General features: G+C 43.1%; 1 protein-coding gene across 1 annotated transcript in view; it reads right to left on the minus strand.

The window, feature by feature from the left end:
* Positions 1-12,374, minus strand: part of LOC309543165 (Fc receptor-like protein 3) — a 64,076-nt gene extending 51,702 nt beyond the window's left edge. Inside the window, exons 1-2 of the mRNA XM_082242553.1 lie at positions 12,303-12,374; positions 8,940-8,960 (exon numbers count right to left, since the gene is read on the minus strand). Of these exons, the coding sequence (XP_082098679.1) occupies positions 8,940-8,960; positions 12,303-12,333 (52 nt within the window). The 5' untranslated portion in view covers positions 12,334-12,374. The remainder of the gene's footprint in view (positions 1-8,939; positions 8,961-12,302) is intronic.
* Between the last annotated feature and the right edge of the window lie 3,581 nt (positions 12,375-15,955).

The following is a 15,955-nucleotide window of genomic DNA, read 5'->3' on the forward strand; positions in this document are numbered from 1 at the left end:
ACTTCCGGGGGGCAGAGTGAAACTCCTTGGGGGCGTGGCCTGGTGGGAGCCCAGGCTGAGGTTGTCTCTCTTATACCACCATAGGACTATGTGGATATGCGGCACTAGGGATCTTTCCTCTCTTACTTCCAGGGACTACAGGACCTGGGATAAGCTCCATCCCTTGCTGGCACTCCTGCAGTAGATGCAGCATCACCCACGCTACTCCCCATAGTGATCGAGCCTGAGCGGCACACTAAACAAACCATGGGTAGTAGGAATATTACCTAAAGGGGAATTCCACCTGCCTACATTTGTTTTTAAACCCAAATAGACAAAAGTCACCCAGGGATTTCACATTGAAAGAACTGAGGATGCCGATGTTTTCTGTTGTTACCGGAAAACCGGAAGACCCAAACTTTCAACAATGATAGAGAAAGATTTAGAGACCTAAGTCCCGTACACATGCAACGAATTTCCGCCAACCGGGCGTCCGTCTTTTGTCCAGAGTGGTGTCTGTTGGTTGGAATGTGCTCTAGACTGCACACGAATTTTCCCGTACGACAGAATTCTATTTTAAGTGATGTCATGTGTTGGTTTGCTTTCTATGTGTTCTTTCATCTCTGAGCATGCCTAGTCTTGCTCATAAGATTTTTCCTCGTCAAAATCTGTACTAATGAGATGAAAATCGGACGTATGTTGACGGACGACAAAAATTATATAGCCGGCTGTCGGAAGCACCATACTAACAAGCCAAAAATCGTAAGATCGGTCGTCAGATGAAATTTCCCGGCCGAATTTCTTATCGTGTGTACGGGGCTTTTTTGCAGCACACAAGCACCGTATGCAGCATCTAAAACTAGCACCTAACGTATTGAGAGCTTTTGCTTCACTGAATTTCTGATGAAATGGGGAACATTTCAGAAATCCTTGCCATTTTGCAATTTTGAAGTGAATGAGGAAGAAGAAGTTAAGGTTGTTTTTTTTTTTTTGTTATTTGGGGATAGAAGTGCAGTAAGGGGGAAAATGGGCTTAAGAGAGCTCTTAAAGGGTTAGGAAAGCGTATTCAATATTTTTTTGTAAACTTTAACAAAAAACAAATCTTAGAAAAATTGTATCTCTTTCTAGGTGTATTTTGAGTGTACCTACAAAGAAACACAGTGGCACCTGAAAAGTGAAGTAGCTTTTCTGATAAATAAAGCCATATAATGGCCATGTCAGCAGCGAAATCGATATGTTTTTGAAGAAAAAGCTGTATTTTTTTTGTTTTATTTTCAAATGAATTTCACATTAGCAGTCTACATGGTGAAATTTGAAGGTAAGTCCAACAGAATTTCAAATTTTTATTGAGAAATCAATTTGGCAAAGTCACAAATTTTAAGTCCTACTAAAATATACTCTGTAGCGGAATGGACACTGAGAGCGTGGTTTGTGTGGAGAGAGTGAGAACTCTTTCACTTGGGACCATCATATTTCTGAGCAGTGTCCCTCAGGAGATGTGTGGGGATGGATTGCAGATGGCTAGAAAATGGTAGAAGTGTTTCATAGACCCATGCCAGTGGGGTGGGATTTGTTATTGTGGATACCTGCATTCCATTGTCCTATTGTTCCTGTCTGCCTTGTAAGCTTATTATGGGATGTGTGTTTGTGTGGGGAATGGCTCAAAGAGGGAGGGGTTTTCGCAGAGTGTAGATCTCTTGTGTTTTCAATAAACAATTAATTCTAGTTTGATTCTTAGAACTGTGTGTCGTCCAGTTACTGGGGGGGATTTTGCCTTGGATATTTTAGTACTTCCTCAGCTTCAAGGATTAAACAGCGGTGATACCTAGGCTGGGTATTGGAGATCCGTTACATACTCCCTTATACTAAAAGAGGCATAATCTGAAGGCTGAAAACACATAATTCTATCCATAGTAAAAGCATTAGTTAGAGACCATCAACTAAAACAGATTAGAGAGGACCTCAGTTATAAGAACAGGCTTAGCAAATTTTTTTAAAAAAGTCTATTTTTGTACATACAACATGAATTATCTTTACTTTTAATTATGGTCAGCACTAAAGAAAATCATTTTTAATCATATTTTTCTATTTAGTAATGTAATGATGTAGGGGCCAGTGGCTGGAAGCATGGTGCATGTTGGGAAACGTAGACAATTTAGCCAACTGTTTTGGTCTTCAAAAGAACAATAATTCAAGGAATAGGTGGTGGTATAGGTGATTATTAAAGCCATACTCTGGGACAAAACTAGATCTTCACAGTCCCTCCTTACCATCCCCCCTCTAACTCATCCTAATAGTCTTTTTACCCCCTGGTGAAGGCAGGTACCCTCACCTTACCTGGTAAAGTAGATATACTCACCATAGTCCCTTGTCAAGATCTCTCACTGCCACCCATGCTGGTGTGGGTGGCCATTGAACCTATACTGTGATGGCACCCTGACACCACCGGTCCTATAAATTCTCCTTGATGATAGTGTTTTCTTCTTCTCTCTCCTGGGAGGATCCCACCTGCAGCCACCCAATCTGAGGTATCCAAGTCTCACAGATAGTGATGTGGATATCCAAAGAAGGACCCCTCCAGGAAGCAAAATGGAGATGAGACTTGGGCATTGGTGTCATGATGCAGTGTTAAAGCACAGCTCTACCCAAAAGTGGAACTTCCACTTTAAGGCCTCCTTACCCCCTGACATGCCACATTTGGCATGCCATTTTTTTTGGAGGGGGGGGGGGTGGGTACCTAGATTTGACAGTTTTCCTATCCTCCTCCCTCCCTGCAATCTTCTGGGACACATCACAGGTCCCAGAAGATTGCTTGTCCACTCAGGACTCACAGCGCAACTCACACATGCGCAATGCGAACCCGGCTGGTGGGAGCCCAGGCTGAGGCTGTCTCTCTTATACATGTCTCTCTTCTCTTGAAGCCGCAAGCTGTCACAGCTGGGTGCCTACACTAGAGATGCCGGCGCCGCCGGGAGAAGAGGGAGAGAACCGAGGCTCCTGCTGGCTGCATCACTGGATCTCAGGACAGGTGAGTGTGTGTTTGTTAAAAGTCAGCAGGTACACTTTTTGTAGCTGCTGACTTTTAATAAACACAAAAACGGTTGGAACTCCGTTTTACAAAAGGGGATTTTGGGGAGGGGGGGTTTGTGGTTTTTTTTTACTAACCAGATTAACCACTTGCCAACCGCTCACATGGAGCGTACTGCGGCAAAGTGGCTCGTTATCGTCCAGCGACGTAGGTCTACGTCGCTGGACTCCTCCCCTTGTGGGTGGCTCTTCCCCAGTCGTCGGGGATCGAGTGAGGAGATCCGCCCACTTGTGTAAACAAAGCGGGCGGATCTCCTATGTGACAGGCAGGGACAGATTACAGGATTCAGCATAGCCCCCTCCCCCCACACACGTCTGTAAGCACCAGGCAACCCCTTGATCACCAATAAAAGTTAACCCCCCTCCCTCCCAGTGTCATTTTAACAGTAACAATGCATATTTATAGCACTGATTACTGTAGTAATGTCACTGGTACCCCCAAAAGTGTCAAAAATGTCAGTCAAGGGTCCGATCTGTCCCCCGCAATGTCGCAGTCCCGCAAAAAAAATCGCAGATCGCCGCCATTACTAGTTTAAAAAAAAAAAACAATAAAAATGACATAAATTTCCCGTAGTTAGTAGCTGCAATAACTTTTGCGCAAACCAATCAATATACGCTTTTTGTGATTTTTTTACCAAACATATGTAGCAGAAAACAAATTGGCCTAAAATGTTAAACAATTTTGATTTTTACATTTTTTTGGGGGAATTTCATATAAAAAAAATGTGAAAATATTGTTATTTTTTCAAAATTGTCGCTCTTTTTTTGTTTATAGCGCAAAGTAAAGTAAAAATCGCGCAGGTGATCAAATACCACCAAAAGAAAGCTCTATTTGTGGGGAAAAAAAAGACAAAAATTTTGGCACAGCGTCGCACGACCGCGCAATTGTCCGTTAAATAACGCAGTGCCGAATCGCAAAATATAGCCTGGTCAGAAATGGAGTAAAATCTTCCGGTCTTAAAGCGGTTAAAAATACACTCATGGAGAATTTTTTTTGTCAAAGACATGTAGCTAAATACATTTTGGCTTAAATATATGACAAAAATTTAATATATTGGATATTTTTTAACTTTCAAAATAGAAAAATATTGTTATTTTTTCAAAATTGTCACTTTTTTTATTAATATCGCAAAAAATGAAAAGCGCAGAGGTGATCAAATACCACCAAAAGAAAGCTCTGTTTGTGGGGAAAAGGACGTAAATTTCGTTTTGGGTACAGCGTTGCATGACCGCGCAATTGTCAGTTAAAGTCGCACAGTGCCGAATCGCGAAAAGTGGCCTGGACGTTAAGCAGGAAAATCCTCCGGTCCTAAAGTGGTTAATTAGAAAGGGAGGTGGGAGGGAGGATGAGGCAGGGATGACAGGTATTCCAGACTGGAGCTTTAAGTCTATTCCTTCATGGAGAACTTTTTTATAATTATTTCTTTTCTGTAGGTCACCGTCCTCTGGTCTGGGTCGACCAAAGTTCCTAAGATACAGTTTTAAATAGGACTTTAATTTACCTTTCACAGAGATAAAGAATATATCTGAGTTCTCCTGTACATTTGAACTATCAATACGGTGTATTCGTTTAGTACATTTGTACAGTCCAGACTGACTCATCCTTATATTAGGAATATGGAACTCGGAGTCGGTTTCTGATGATTTTATCTCCTGATCATCCTTGTAGAATTTTGTGTTTATTGCAATAAAATCTTTTACATGATGACATCTCAGAGTCAGGGGGTCTCCTTCATATATGGAGGATGGAGGTCTCTGCAGGATGACATAAGCTGAAATATAATAAAATGTACTTTAGGTTGTTCTATTCACAGCCAACAATCTGTAATGATGGAGATGAGATGATGACTCACTGTCTGTAACATTTAGGAAGACGGGATCACTGATATCACCACCACTGGTCTGGCACTGGTAATTTCCTCTGTCCTTCACTCTTGAAGCTGTTATGTGAAGTCTCTGTTGATCTCCAGGTATTGTTTGGTTGTCTTTGTACCAGTGATAGGTCCGGGACTCCTCTGGTACAGTAGACGGCACATTACATGTCAGAGTCATAGGGTCACCTTGTAGAATATTCCCCCAGTTGGGTGTGAAGGTCACCACAGGTTTGATGGCCTCTCCTATAGAAGAAAAGAGATCACACAGAACACATAGATAGCACAGTGTGCAGCAAAACACAGATAGGTGAACAAATAATCCTATATTATAAAAAAAAAAAAAACACATTCTCTTAAGAAATGGTAATGTTTATAGTCCTGGCCCGGGCACAGAGATTTTCCAACATGTTGGTAAATCTCTTTTTGCAACAATGAAAACTACTCCCCTCAACTCTTTCATTGCCAGAGCCGTTCTTGCATTTTTTGCATACATATATAAAAAATCATTTTAGGCTTGAAGATTACCTAAAACCCCTGAAACCTGCTATAATTTCTGAAAGCAGAGTCCCTTGAGAATAAAATAGTGGCAGGTTCCAATTTTTTTAAAGACTAATGATCTTAACAAACGCAATATATTACCCATTTTTTATTAAAACACAAAAGATGAGGTTACATGGAGTAACTAGATACCCAACACATCAAGCCTTAAAATTCAATCTCCAACACTTTCCATAGGTGATTCTTTAAAAGCCCTTACAGGTCATCGGCTTAGAGTCTCACTACAGCGTTGTTGGGGAAATTGCATATTACATATTTCCTTATTAATAAAGTGGCTCACTAATGCATTCTAGGCCTCCAAATCCTGGTCAAGGAGCCATATAAGGTCATATGTATAGCTTATACCTTTCTGATGTAAGGCTTGAGGAATGCAGGATGACCAAGCCCACTCTTCCCCTTAAAAGGTGAAATCACTGTCCAAACAACTTTGATTGGTCATTTAGCCACATAATGGCCTGTTATCTACCACAGCCCAAACTGGAATTAGTCAGTCCCATCTCCAGAGCAGCATCATGTAACATGCAAGCGTCTGGTTTGATTACCTGTCCACGCCTTAAAGAAAGGGGGACCCGTGGAAACAAGCAACTTTAGTTAAGTATTATTCTTATATTCTTTTTATTTTTAACTGTATCCATTATTACTTTTAATAAATGTTATACTTTAAGTATTTGTGTGATCTCTCTTTGCACACATTGAACACAACCCCAAAAACGGGCCAAAAGAATTGTGCATGGTGATAATTATGTGTGCAGTGCAATCAATGTTTTTGTACACAGGCACACCAACAGGTATGTATACATTCATATGTGCATGTATGTGTGTGTATGCAGTGGTGGAGGAATTGTAATTTTTTTAGAGGGCTTTAAAGTGGTTCTAAAGGAAGAAGGGTTCTTTCCTTAATGCATTCTATGCAGGTTAAAAACCTTCATAGGTGCAACTCCTTCCCAGCCCCACCTTATACTTACCTGAGCCAATGCTGTATCTTTCCCTAGGCCAACAAGGCCCAGGCCTAGGGCGGAACATTGCAGGGGGGCAACAAAAAAGCCACCTGCGCATGAAAAAAACCGCCTCCTCCCGCCTCCTGCAGGAAAAGAGTCCCCACCGCTTGCACTACACTTTTAGTGTGGCGCCAGTCTTATGGGCCAGACTGGGCCGCATGGCAGGGCCTAGGAGGCAATTCGGTCTGGCACCCCCATAAAGCAGCTGCACTGCTTCCAGTATGATAATACTGGACAGCAGCCGATGACTGGCCTGACGTTTAGACAGACCGGTGGCTGCACTAAATATAACTGGCGGCCACCAATACCGGTAAGTGTGGCACTGTCAGCAGTCCTTAGCAGCCTAATTCTCCGCCTACCCTCCTCTGCGCCATACCAGGCTTTTGTAGTCTTCTAGATGAGAAGTAAAGCTAGAACATATACCTTTTTTTGCTCATGGTTTTTGCAACCTGCTGATTTGTCTTATAGGAACATCTTATTGCCAGTTAATCCTGTTTTATTTAGCAAAATGTATTGTAATTAAACATACACAGATAAAAGATCCTACAGCCTGTATGTTGACATATTTTGGGGTCATTTTTGGCCTGATTGAGTCCTAATGCCTTGACTATTAATGACTATGACCACCTTCAAATGGAACTGTAGTTGGGCAGATTCCCATCTCCAGTGTTCCTCCTGGGATAGGTGGCGCTGACAGCCACGAGTGGTACCTGTGCTGTCGACAGGGATAGGGAAGAACAAAGCCGCTCAGGTGTGTCGGCCCGACCTGGTGCTGGTAAGACCCGTCATCCGGAAGATTGCAAGTAGAAGTAGTGGAACCGTAGTAGGTTATGAGTAAGCGGCCATGTGAGCCGTAAAACGCGTTAACCTGGATTATCTGTTCCCTGCACTGTCTGTACATTTATAATTTTGAAGAATAAACCACTTCATTTGCTTTCATCTACCTGAGTGCGGTTCCACTACTTCTACTTGCAACCTGTGCTGTCGAGTCAGCGTTGTATGTCCAATAATCCACAAATCTGGATTTAGCCCAACCCTATCTGCTGGCCCAATGTGATGTCATTTAGGGGTATTTTAGCAGGTGAATATGAGCCCTTCCACCACTGGAAGTGCTATTGTTATCACTTAGTACTGGCATTTGTTCTGACATCAGTTTGAGATGTTTCAGTGATCATTCAGAATTCATTTTTTTTTTTTTTTCAGAATTCATTGACAAGAAGGGGAGGACTTGGGCCAGGGGGCAGGGGGGCCTCTCTGATGTCCTGTAAAAAGTCTGCACCGCTTCTGCCACAGACATGCCTAAAGTATTTCTGGTGAAAAGAAGTAAAAAGTCCCTGCCGCTGATCTACTGAGTGCGGGATGAAGACAAGGACAGGGCGCAGGTCCAACCCCCCCCCCCCCAGCATGGATGGTGTAAACTGTGTCTAAGCAGAGGCCGGTTCCATGCCCCACTTGAAGCTCTCTTCCCCTGGCCGAGGTGGCCCAGCTACCCCCCTGCCAACCCCTGCTGGCCAGGTTGGGGACCCAGATTCAGCCTGGGGGGTGAGTAGAGAGTACATGGAGCAGGACTTCAGAATGGAATGGGGGTCAGCAGGAGGATGGGAAGAGGGAGAATAGGAGGGAAGGGGGTTGAGTCGCTGCACCATGGGCCTCTGGTTTGTACTTGCTCCCTGAGCTGAAAGTTGCCAGTCTGCCCCTGTTGCCAGGTGCACTTGACCTCCTTCTGACCTGCATTTACCTGTGCTTAATACAGATTTTGCATTCCAATGGACTTGCATTGGTATGGAAAACCTACTTGAAGCAAGCAAAAGCCTCCCAACACAGCTTAGGGTCCATTCACACCAGCTGCTGCGTTGGTAAAGCCTAATGAGGAAGGGGTGTGGTTTGCAGATGACAGGGAAGGGGGTCTTTAACAGGAAGGGGTGTGACCTTGGCAGGAAGAGGTGGATCCAATTTAAAGTAGGGGGTGCGTGAGTTTAGTCAGGCCTAGGGCAGCACAAAGCCTAAATAAACCACTGACATGAGCCCAATCTCAATCCAGCAGTGTGAACATGAGCAGCGGCTAGACATGTGCATGACGAAAAAATGTGTTTTGTTTCATTTAGATTTGTTAATCTAGTTATTTAGTTTCATTAAATTTGGTTGATTCATTAAATTTGATTTGTTCAAATGTCATTCTGTCAGAGTAACAAACGATCAGCAGGTCCCGGTGGACATCGGGCCCGTGGGACCTGCTGATCAACTCCCGCTGTGTAAAATCAAAAGCCAAAATCAGTAAAATCAAAAGCCGGCGGCAACACGTGCTCGCACCCTTAAACCAAATCCAATGACCCAAACCCCCTTCTTTCTCAGAAAACATTAAGATCAACATTATACTAAGATCAATATTATAGCATTATTGTATATATGGCATACTATCCAGTATCAGTTCTGTACTCACCACCAGATTTTCCCACATTCAAAGCTGAAAAGCCAAAATGCAAGTTTTAGAAAATATTATATATAGAACAAGTTAAATAAACACATGTAATGTATTTCAATCTTTTTCTTTTTTTCCTTTTTTAATTAGAAAAAAATAAATGTTCTTGTTACAAGGATGTTCCTAGAATTTAAATTTTCTCAGGTCACCAGAAGAAGATTGGATCCTCCCCTCTCTCTTAGGTCACAAGTAGACATTGTAATACTAAAGCTCTGGTTTTTCGAGTTAAGCAACCAGACCTTATGCTGTGACTTAACCATTGTGGGGCAGAAGCATCAATTGTCCTTATAGTGACCCCATATGCCCCCTCATACAGTGATTGGACATGTTAATTCACTCAATCAGATCCTTCCATGCATCCATTATAACAACCTTACTAAGACACTTCTTTTAGGTCTTACATAGCCTCCAACCAACCAACCAACCAACCAACCAACCAACCATCCAACCCATAACCACCTTTATGAAGCCTATTTCAATCAAAGTTCAGACCCTTCCCATTCCTCCTTATGCAGTTCAAGTCAATCAGCCACAGACTCTGAACTATGTATCCACAAGATCCCCCTTTACTAAATCAGGTACCCTCATTCACCTCTCTTACGGAATGATCAGACCCCCCACCCCTCACAAGCTGTATAATTCAAGGGGTGGAGATACAATTGTGGGATCCACTTGGAAAGAGGATGTAACCTAACACAATACGAGACCCAGAACACATAACCCGTTACCCAACCCTAGCATTACCCCGACAGTTTTCACCTTAGAGGTGACAATCAGCTGCTTCCATCATTGACTTTGGCAATTAAAACAAGCTCTTCTGAAAATCACATTTGTGGTTTTGATGTATCTAGATCAGTGTGTCTCAACCTTTTTTTCAAGCAAGGCACCCTTTAAAAATTCTACACAGTCTTGAAGCACCCCATTCTAAAATGTAAAAGCTATTCTAATCAGTTTAACCACTTGCCGACCGCTCACTCGAGCTCTACTGCGGCAAAGCGGTTCGTTATCGTCCAGCGACGTAGACCTACGTCGCTGGACTCCTCCCCTTGTGGGCGGCGCACGCGTGCCGCTGGAGGCTCGCTCCCACTGTATTCAGTCACAGCGGGAGTCGGGCCAGGGGAGGAGCAGCGGTGATCACAGCCACTATTCCCCGATCGTCGGGGAATCGAGTTTGGAGATCCGCCCGCTTGTGTAAACAAAGCGGGCGGATCTCCTAAGTGACAGGGAGTGACAGATTGCAGGGTTCAGCATAGCTGAACCTGCGATCTGTCCCTGTGTCACTCAGTCCCCTCCCCCCACACACGTTAGTAAGCACCAGGCATACATTAACCCCTCCCTCTCCAATAAAATTAACCCCCTCCCTGCCATTGTCATTTTTACAGTAACAGTGCATATTTATAGCACTGATTACTGTAGTAATGTCACTGGTACCCCCAAAAAGTCACAAATGTCAGTCAAGGGTCCGATCTGTCAGCCGCAATGTCGCAGTCCCGCAAAAAAAATCACAGATCGCTGGCAATACTCGTTTAAAAAAAAAACACCAAAAATGACAGAAATCTTTCCCTTAGTTAGTAAACTGAATAACTTTTGCGCAAACCAATCAAAATACGCTTATTGTGATTTTTTTTTAACAAACATAGGTAGCAGAAAACAAATTGGCCAAAAATTTAAAAAAAAAATAGATTTTTACATTTTTTTGGGGGAGGGGGGGGGGGGAATTTCATATAAAAAATCTGAAAAATATTGTTATTTTTTTCAAAATTTACGCTCTTTTTTTTGTTTATAGCGCAAAAAGTAAAAATTACACAGGTGATCAAATACCACCTTTTTTTGGGGGAAAAAAAGGATGTAAATTGCGTTCGGGTACGGCGTCGCACGACCGCGCAATTGTCAGTTAAAGTTGCACAGTGCCGAATCGCAAAAAGTGGCCTGGACGTAAGACAGCAAAATCCTCCAGTGGTAAAGTGGTTAAATAATGCAGAAATATCCACAAGTCCAAGTAGGACACCCAACTTTAGATGATTTATTCTTCCAAAGCAAACACACTTTTGCAAACTGGTACTGACCAGTATGTTTCTCTTCTCCCTCAGCTAATGTGACCCCCAGCACTGGTGGAGAGGCGTAGTAGAGGGTCAAACAAGGATGCTATGCAGGCAACTGACATCCTCCTTATCAACTGATGATGTTATTGGTCATTAGGATGCCGACAGCTAGAAGGTTGTAATGGTGCACAATAAAAACCTGTGACTTAGTGTAACTAAAAAGGCAGTCTTCACCCACACGCCAGCTTGTATACAATTTTTGGGCAATTTTTATGCACCCCTGAAGAAGCCTAATGGCACCCCTAAAAGAAGCCTCAAGGCACCCCAGAGTGCCTGGGCACCCTGGTTGAAAAAGGTTGATCTAGATATATAGGAAACCTTCTGCCCTGTGCGACAAGACCACAAATAAAGCTTACAATCAATTCCTATAAAGCAATACTAGTAAAGAAATGCTATGCCCAGATGCTTTTGTACGGGTAACCCCAAAACTCACGGGTTTCAGTACCATTTTGACTGTTGAAGCCAGATTGAAAATGATATTTATTAGACAAACATGTGGGTGAACATGTTTGGAGAGCAATTCCTTTACATACATTCTGCTGGCTTAATAAACATTGCTCTAACTTCCTAGGGACTTGTATTACAATTTATACATTCTGAAGAGGGTGGCACCTATCTATCTAAAGTTTCTTTGAAGTCACATCTTGATTGAAATGCAGAATAGTTGTTCACAAAGGCTTGTTACTTCCAGTAGGGCAGTAAACAACTGGGCAGGTCTTCAAAGGTCGAGATAGCAATTTAACAACTGGAGGTATAAATGGCTTTTGAAGACAACAGCTGTTATACAATATGACTTATCACAAAATATACATCTAATATATCTGCTTAATCATAAATACATGTTTGATAAATAAAATGGCTGTTCCCTTTTCCCCATCACTTTCTATAGCTCCTTTATGTGATTTGCAGACCTCCATGACTGAGAATGGGTTATACTAAACAATTGTAACATAAAGTGTTCCTCATGGAAGAAGACAGCTTGTACAGTGCCCAGTAGATGGCATCCTTAGTGATTACAATCTAAAAAGAAGAAGAAGCGTCCTTACACTTTGCCCACGACAGATACAAATATAATGAGTCTGTTTTACAACAGCCTCCAAAAGAGAGATAGTAATGAAAATTTTTGTGCTTTCTCAAAATTTAAAAGGAAAGAAACCCAGCTGATGTTCAGAATATATTAATATAAAACTCAGAATAAAATAAAAAATTAAACTTTTCAACTTACACAGGAACACGATGGCGAGGAAGATGGGCATCGTAGCAGGGATCTAGAAGTTGTGACAATCTCTCGGAGAAGCAGAAGTTATGAGCATCTCTCCATTTCCTGAGTTAAATTTATAGACATTTTACAAAAGTTCACACCAATTTTCTCAGAAGGTGGAAAGAGGAAGAACCTGTGAAAGCCGATCATATCTCAGTTTTGTGTAGCCAGTTCTGCCCTATCTGTTGGTCTAGGCAAACTTAAAGTATATATATAAGATTTAAGGTGGACACACTCCTTGTACCCAGGATTGCTGGTCTAGCTCTATCACACAATAGTAGTTGGACCTTGTTTGGAGCCATATTGGTGTTAATTATTTCATTAACGCAAGTATAGTGTTCTGCTCCTATCACACCTAAGTGTAAAATACATATAAGTATGTGTGTATATATACCCCTATACAGAAGTTCAGATGTTTTGCCTGCCTCCAAAGAACCCAAAAAAAATGCCCAAAAAAAATACCAGCGCCAAAAAAAAATTCCCAGGTTTGTTCTTGCAGGCGATTTTTTGGGCATTTTTTTGGGTTCTTTGGAGGCAGGCAAAACATCTGAACTTCTGTATAGGGGTATATATATACACACATACTTATATGTATTTTACACTTACACATATATAGGTGTGATAGGAGCGGAGCCATATTGGTGTTAATTATTTCATTAGCGCAAGTATAGTGTTCTGCTACTTTCACACCTATATATGCGCATGGGTATATATACATATAAGTATGTGTGTATATATACCCCTATACAGAAGTTCTGATGTTATGCCTGCCTCCAATAACCCCCAAAAAATGCCCAAAAAAACGCTTGATACTAAACCGGCAAGGTGTGAAAATAGCGGAGCCATATCCCTGTTCTATAAGTGACATAATACAAACCATCTTTTTTTTATGGTTCTGGACATGCTACAGAGCTGAAACTTCAAAAATGGCTTTTGAAAAAAAGGCTTCAAAATGGTGTTTTTTGATTACCGAAGTTCGGGTCCCATTGATTTCAATGGGGTTCTGAAATCCAGGCCGATTTGAAAAGTTCGATCATCCCTACTTACAGGCACTCCTCTGGGGTAGATTTACTGATAAAAAAAGAAACAGATGATCTTTTGGGGTTGATGTACCAATAAGGGTTGTAAAATTAGGTTTCAAACTACAGGCATCTCTATGGGGTATATGTACTAGTGATCGACCAATATCTGTTTTTCGTTGCCAATACCGACACTGACATTTTTTCTTTTTCTTTGACAGGTACTTTTGTGGAGGGATCTGGGGGTCTAAAGAACCCAAACCCCTCCTCTGCACTTAAAAGCATTCAAAATGCCAAGTTTACCTGTTTTGAATGCTGTCATTATTTTTAATCTGGCACCAGACAGTACCCAGAAGTGATGTCACTCATGACATCACTTCCGGGTTTTTGCATGGAGACCCGATCAGAGCCGAATGCGGCTTTGATCGGGTCTTCTTGGGCCGTTTAGGCTGGTTGCCCGGGTCTTCCGGTGGGATGGGAGACCCGGGTGAGCCACAGATGACCCCTCCCGCTCCTTGTAATGACAGCCGAGTGGCTTCTCAGCCGCATCGGTTGTCATTACAAGACAGCTAACTGTTGGCTATGGACGCCGATACCGGGTTGATGCCTCTAGCTGCAGACATCTCTCTGGTAAAAGCACTTTCCCGAAATATCGCAATATCGGTCACCTTGGTGGCCGATTCCAATATATCGGGGAAAGTGCATATCGGCCCCCGATATATCAGCTTTGCCGATAATCGGTCGATCTCTAATATGTACTAATAGAGGGGTGAGGGTTGGAGGTGCTGGGCCAGCATAGACAGTAACTGATGCTCCCAGAAGAGAAAGGGTAAAGAGGGAGGGGGCTGTGCTAGGGAATTAGCTCTCTTGGAGTAGTCACATGTTTTAACAAATTCAAAGGCATGCCACAAGCGAATAAAAAATATATTATGGAATAGAAAATACACTGCAAGTACACTTGTAAAATATTTGATTTGTCTGTGCTTTACCTGCAATTTTCTGAGTTGGTGACAGGGTCTCTTAAATTTAACACATTTTATTGAACAATGTTTTTAGGTGTAATGCCATGGTTGAGTAAAATTCAAGAGACTGGCTGTCAGGTACCTGATCCGAGGCCAAGGTGCTGAGAGGGTTTCCTTGCAGCTAACTGCGGCACACTCCTCAAAGTGGTACAGGAGGTGTAGCATCCAAAGTAGCATGGGTTGCTAGCAGGATACAGATGAGCTTCAGGAGCTTGCTGGGTAGCTGGAAGCACAGCAGGACAAAGGTCTCCACGAAAGCTCACAAGAAGCCAGGCAACCTAGTGCAGAGGTAAGTCCAGGCAGGGGGTCAAACACAGAGAGCAAACTTGAAGGCAAGCTGGGTAGGAGAAACAGGAGCAGGCCGTGGTCTTCAGGCAGGAGAAGGTAGAGAGGTCAATGGTGGAAGCCGGGGTCATACACAGGAGATAAGGAGAAGCCAAGTTGGATAGAGAGAGGCAAGGGTCAAGCCACAGGCAGGAGAAGGTAGAAAGATCAATGGTGGAAGCCGGGGTCATACACAGGAGATAAGCAGAAGCCAAGTCGGATAGAGAGAGCCAAGGGTCAAGCCACAGGCAGGAGAAGGTAGAAAGGTCAATGGTGGAAGACGGGATCATACACAGGAGATAAGCAGAAGCCAAGTCGGATGGAGAGAGCCAAGGGTCAAGCCACAGGCAGGAGAAGGTAGAAAGGTCAATGGTGGAAGCCGGGGTCATACACAGGAGATAAGCAGAAGCCAAGTCGGATAGAGAGAGCCAAGGGTCAAGCCACAGGCAGGAGAAGGTAGAAAGGTCAATGGTGGAAGACGGGATCATACACAGGAGATAAGCAGAAGCCAAGTCGGATGGAGAGAGCCAAGGGTCAAGCCACAGGCAGGAGAAGGGAGAGAGGTCAACGGTGGAAGCCAGGGTCATACACAGGAGATAAGCAGAAGCCAAGTCGGATGGAGAGAGCCAAGGGTCAAGCCACAGGCAGGAGAAGGTAGAGAGGTCAATGGTGGAAGCCGGGGTCATGCACAGGAGATAAGCAGAAGCCAAGTTGGATGGAGAGAGCCAAGGGTCAAGCCAGGAGAAGGTCAATCAGAGTCAGGAGCAAGCCGGGTCACAACAGGAAATCCAATAGCAGAATACAGGAGGCACAAGAACACTGGGAAGCTGACGATAATCCAGCAATGAGAGGCATCCTACAGGCACCTTTTATAGGCGCGTTCGCCAATTTGCGTCATTGCGAACGCTGGTACGCTATTCTTACGCCAGGGCGTACAGGGATGCGCCAAGAACATCCATTAGCACGACTGGCAGTGCTGCCAGCACTCTCACGGCCATTTCCCTGACACTGGCCCTGGGAGGAAAGTATTTCCACCACCTTTTCAATTTACCTAATTGTACTGATCTGCACAATAAAACTGATTTGAGCTGTGTTTCCTGACAAAGGATTTGTGTTTTTGTCCGTCCAGTATTGAGATTTATACTGCTCATTTTTTACTATCATTTTTAGAACATCAGCAAATGTTGGAAAACATACAGTAAGCTACCTATCTTGATCTCATCTTAGACCTTCGCACGAACTTCACTTTACG

Source organism: Pelophylax lessonae, assembly GCF_965119305.1.
Source record: "Pelophylax lessonae genome assembly, chromosome: 13".
Lineage (NCBI taxonomy): Eukaryota > Metazoa > Chordata > Amphibia > Anura > Ranidae > Pelophylax > Pelophylax lessonae.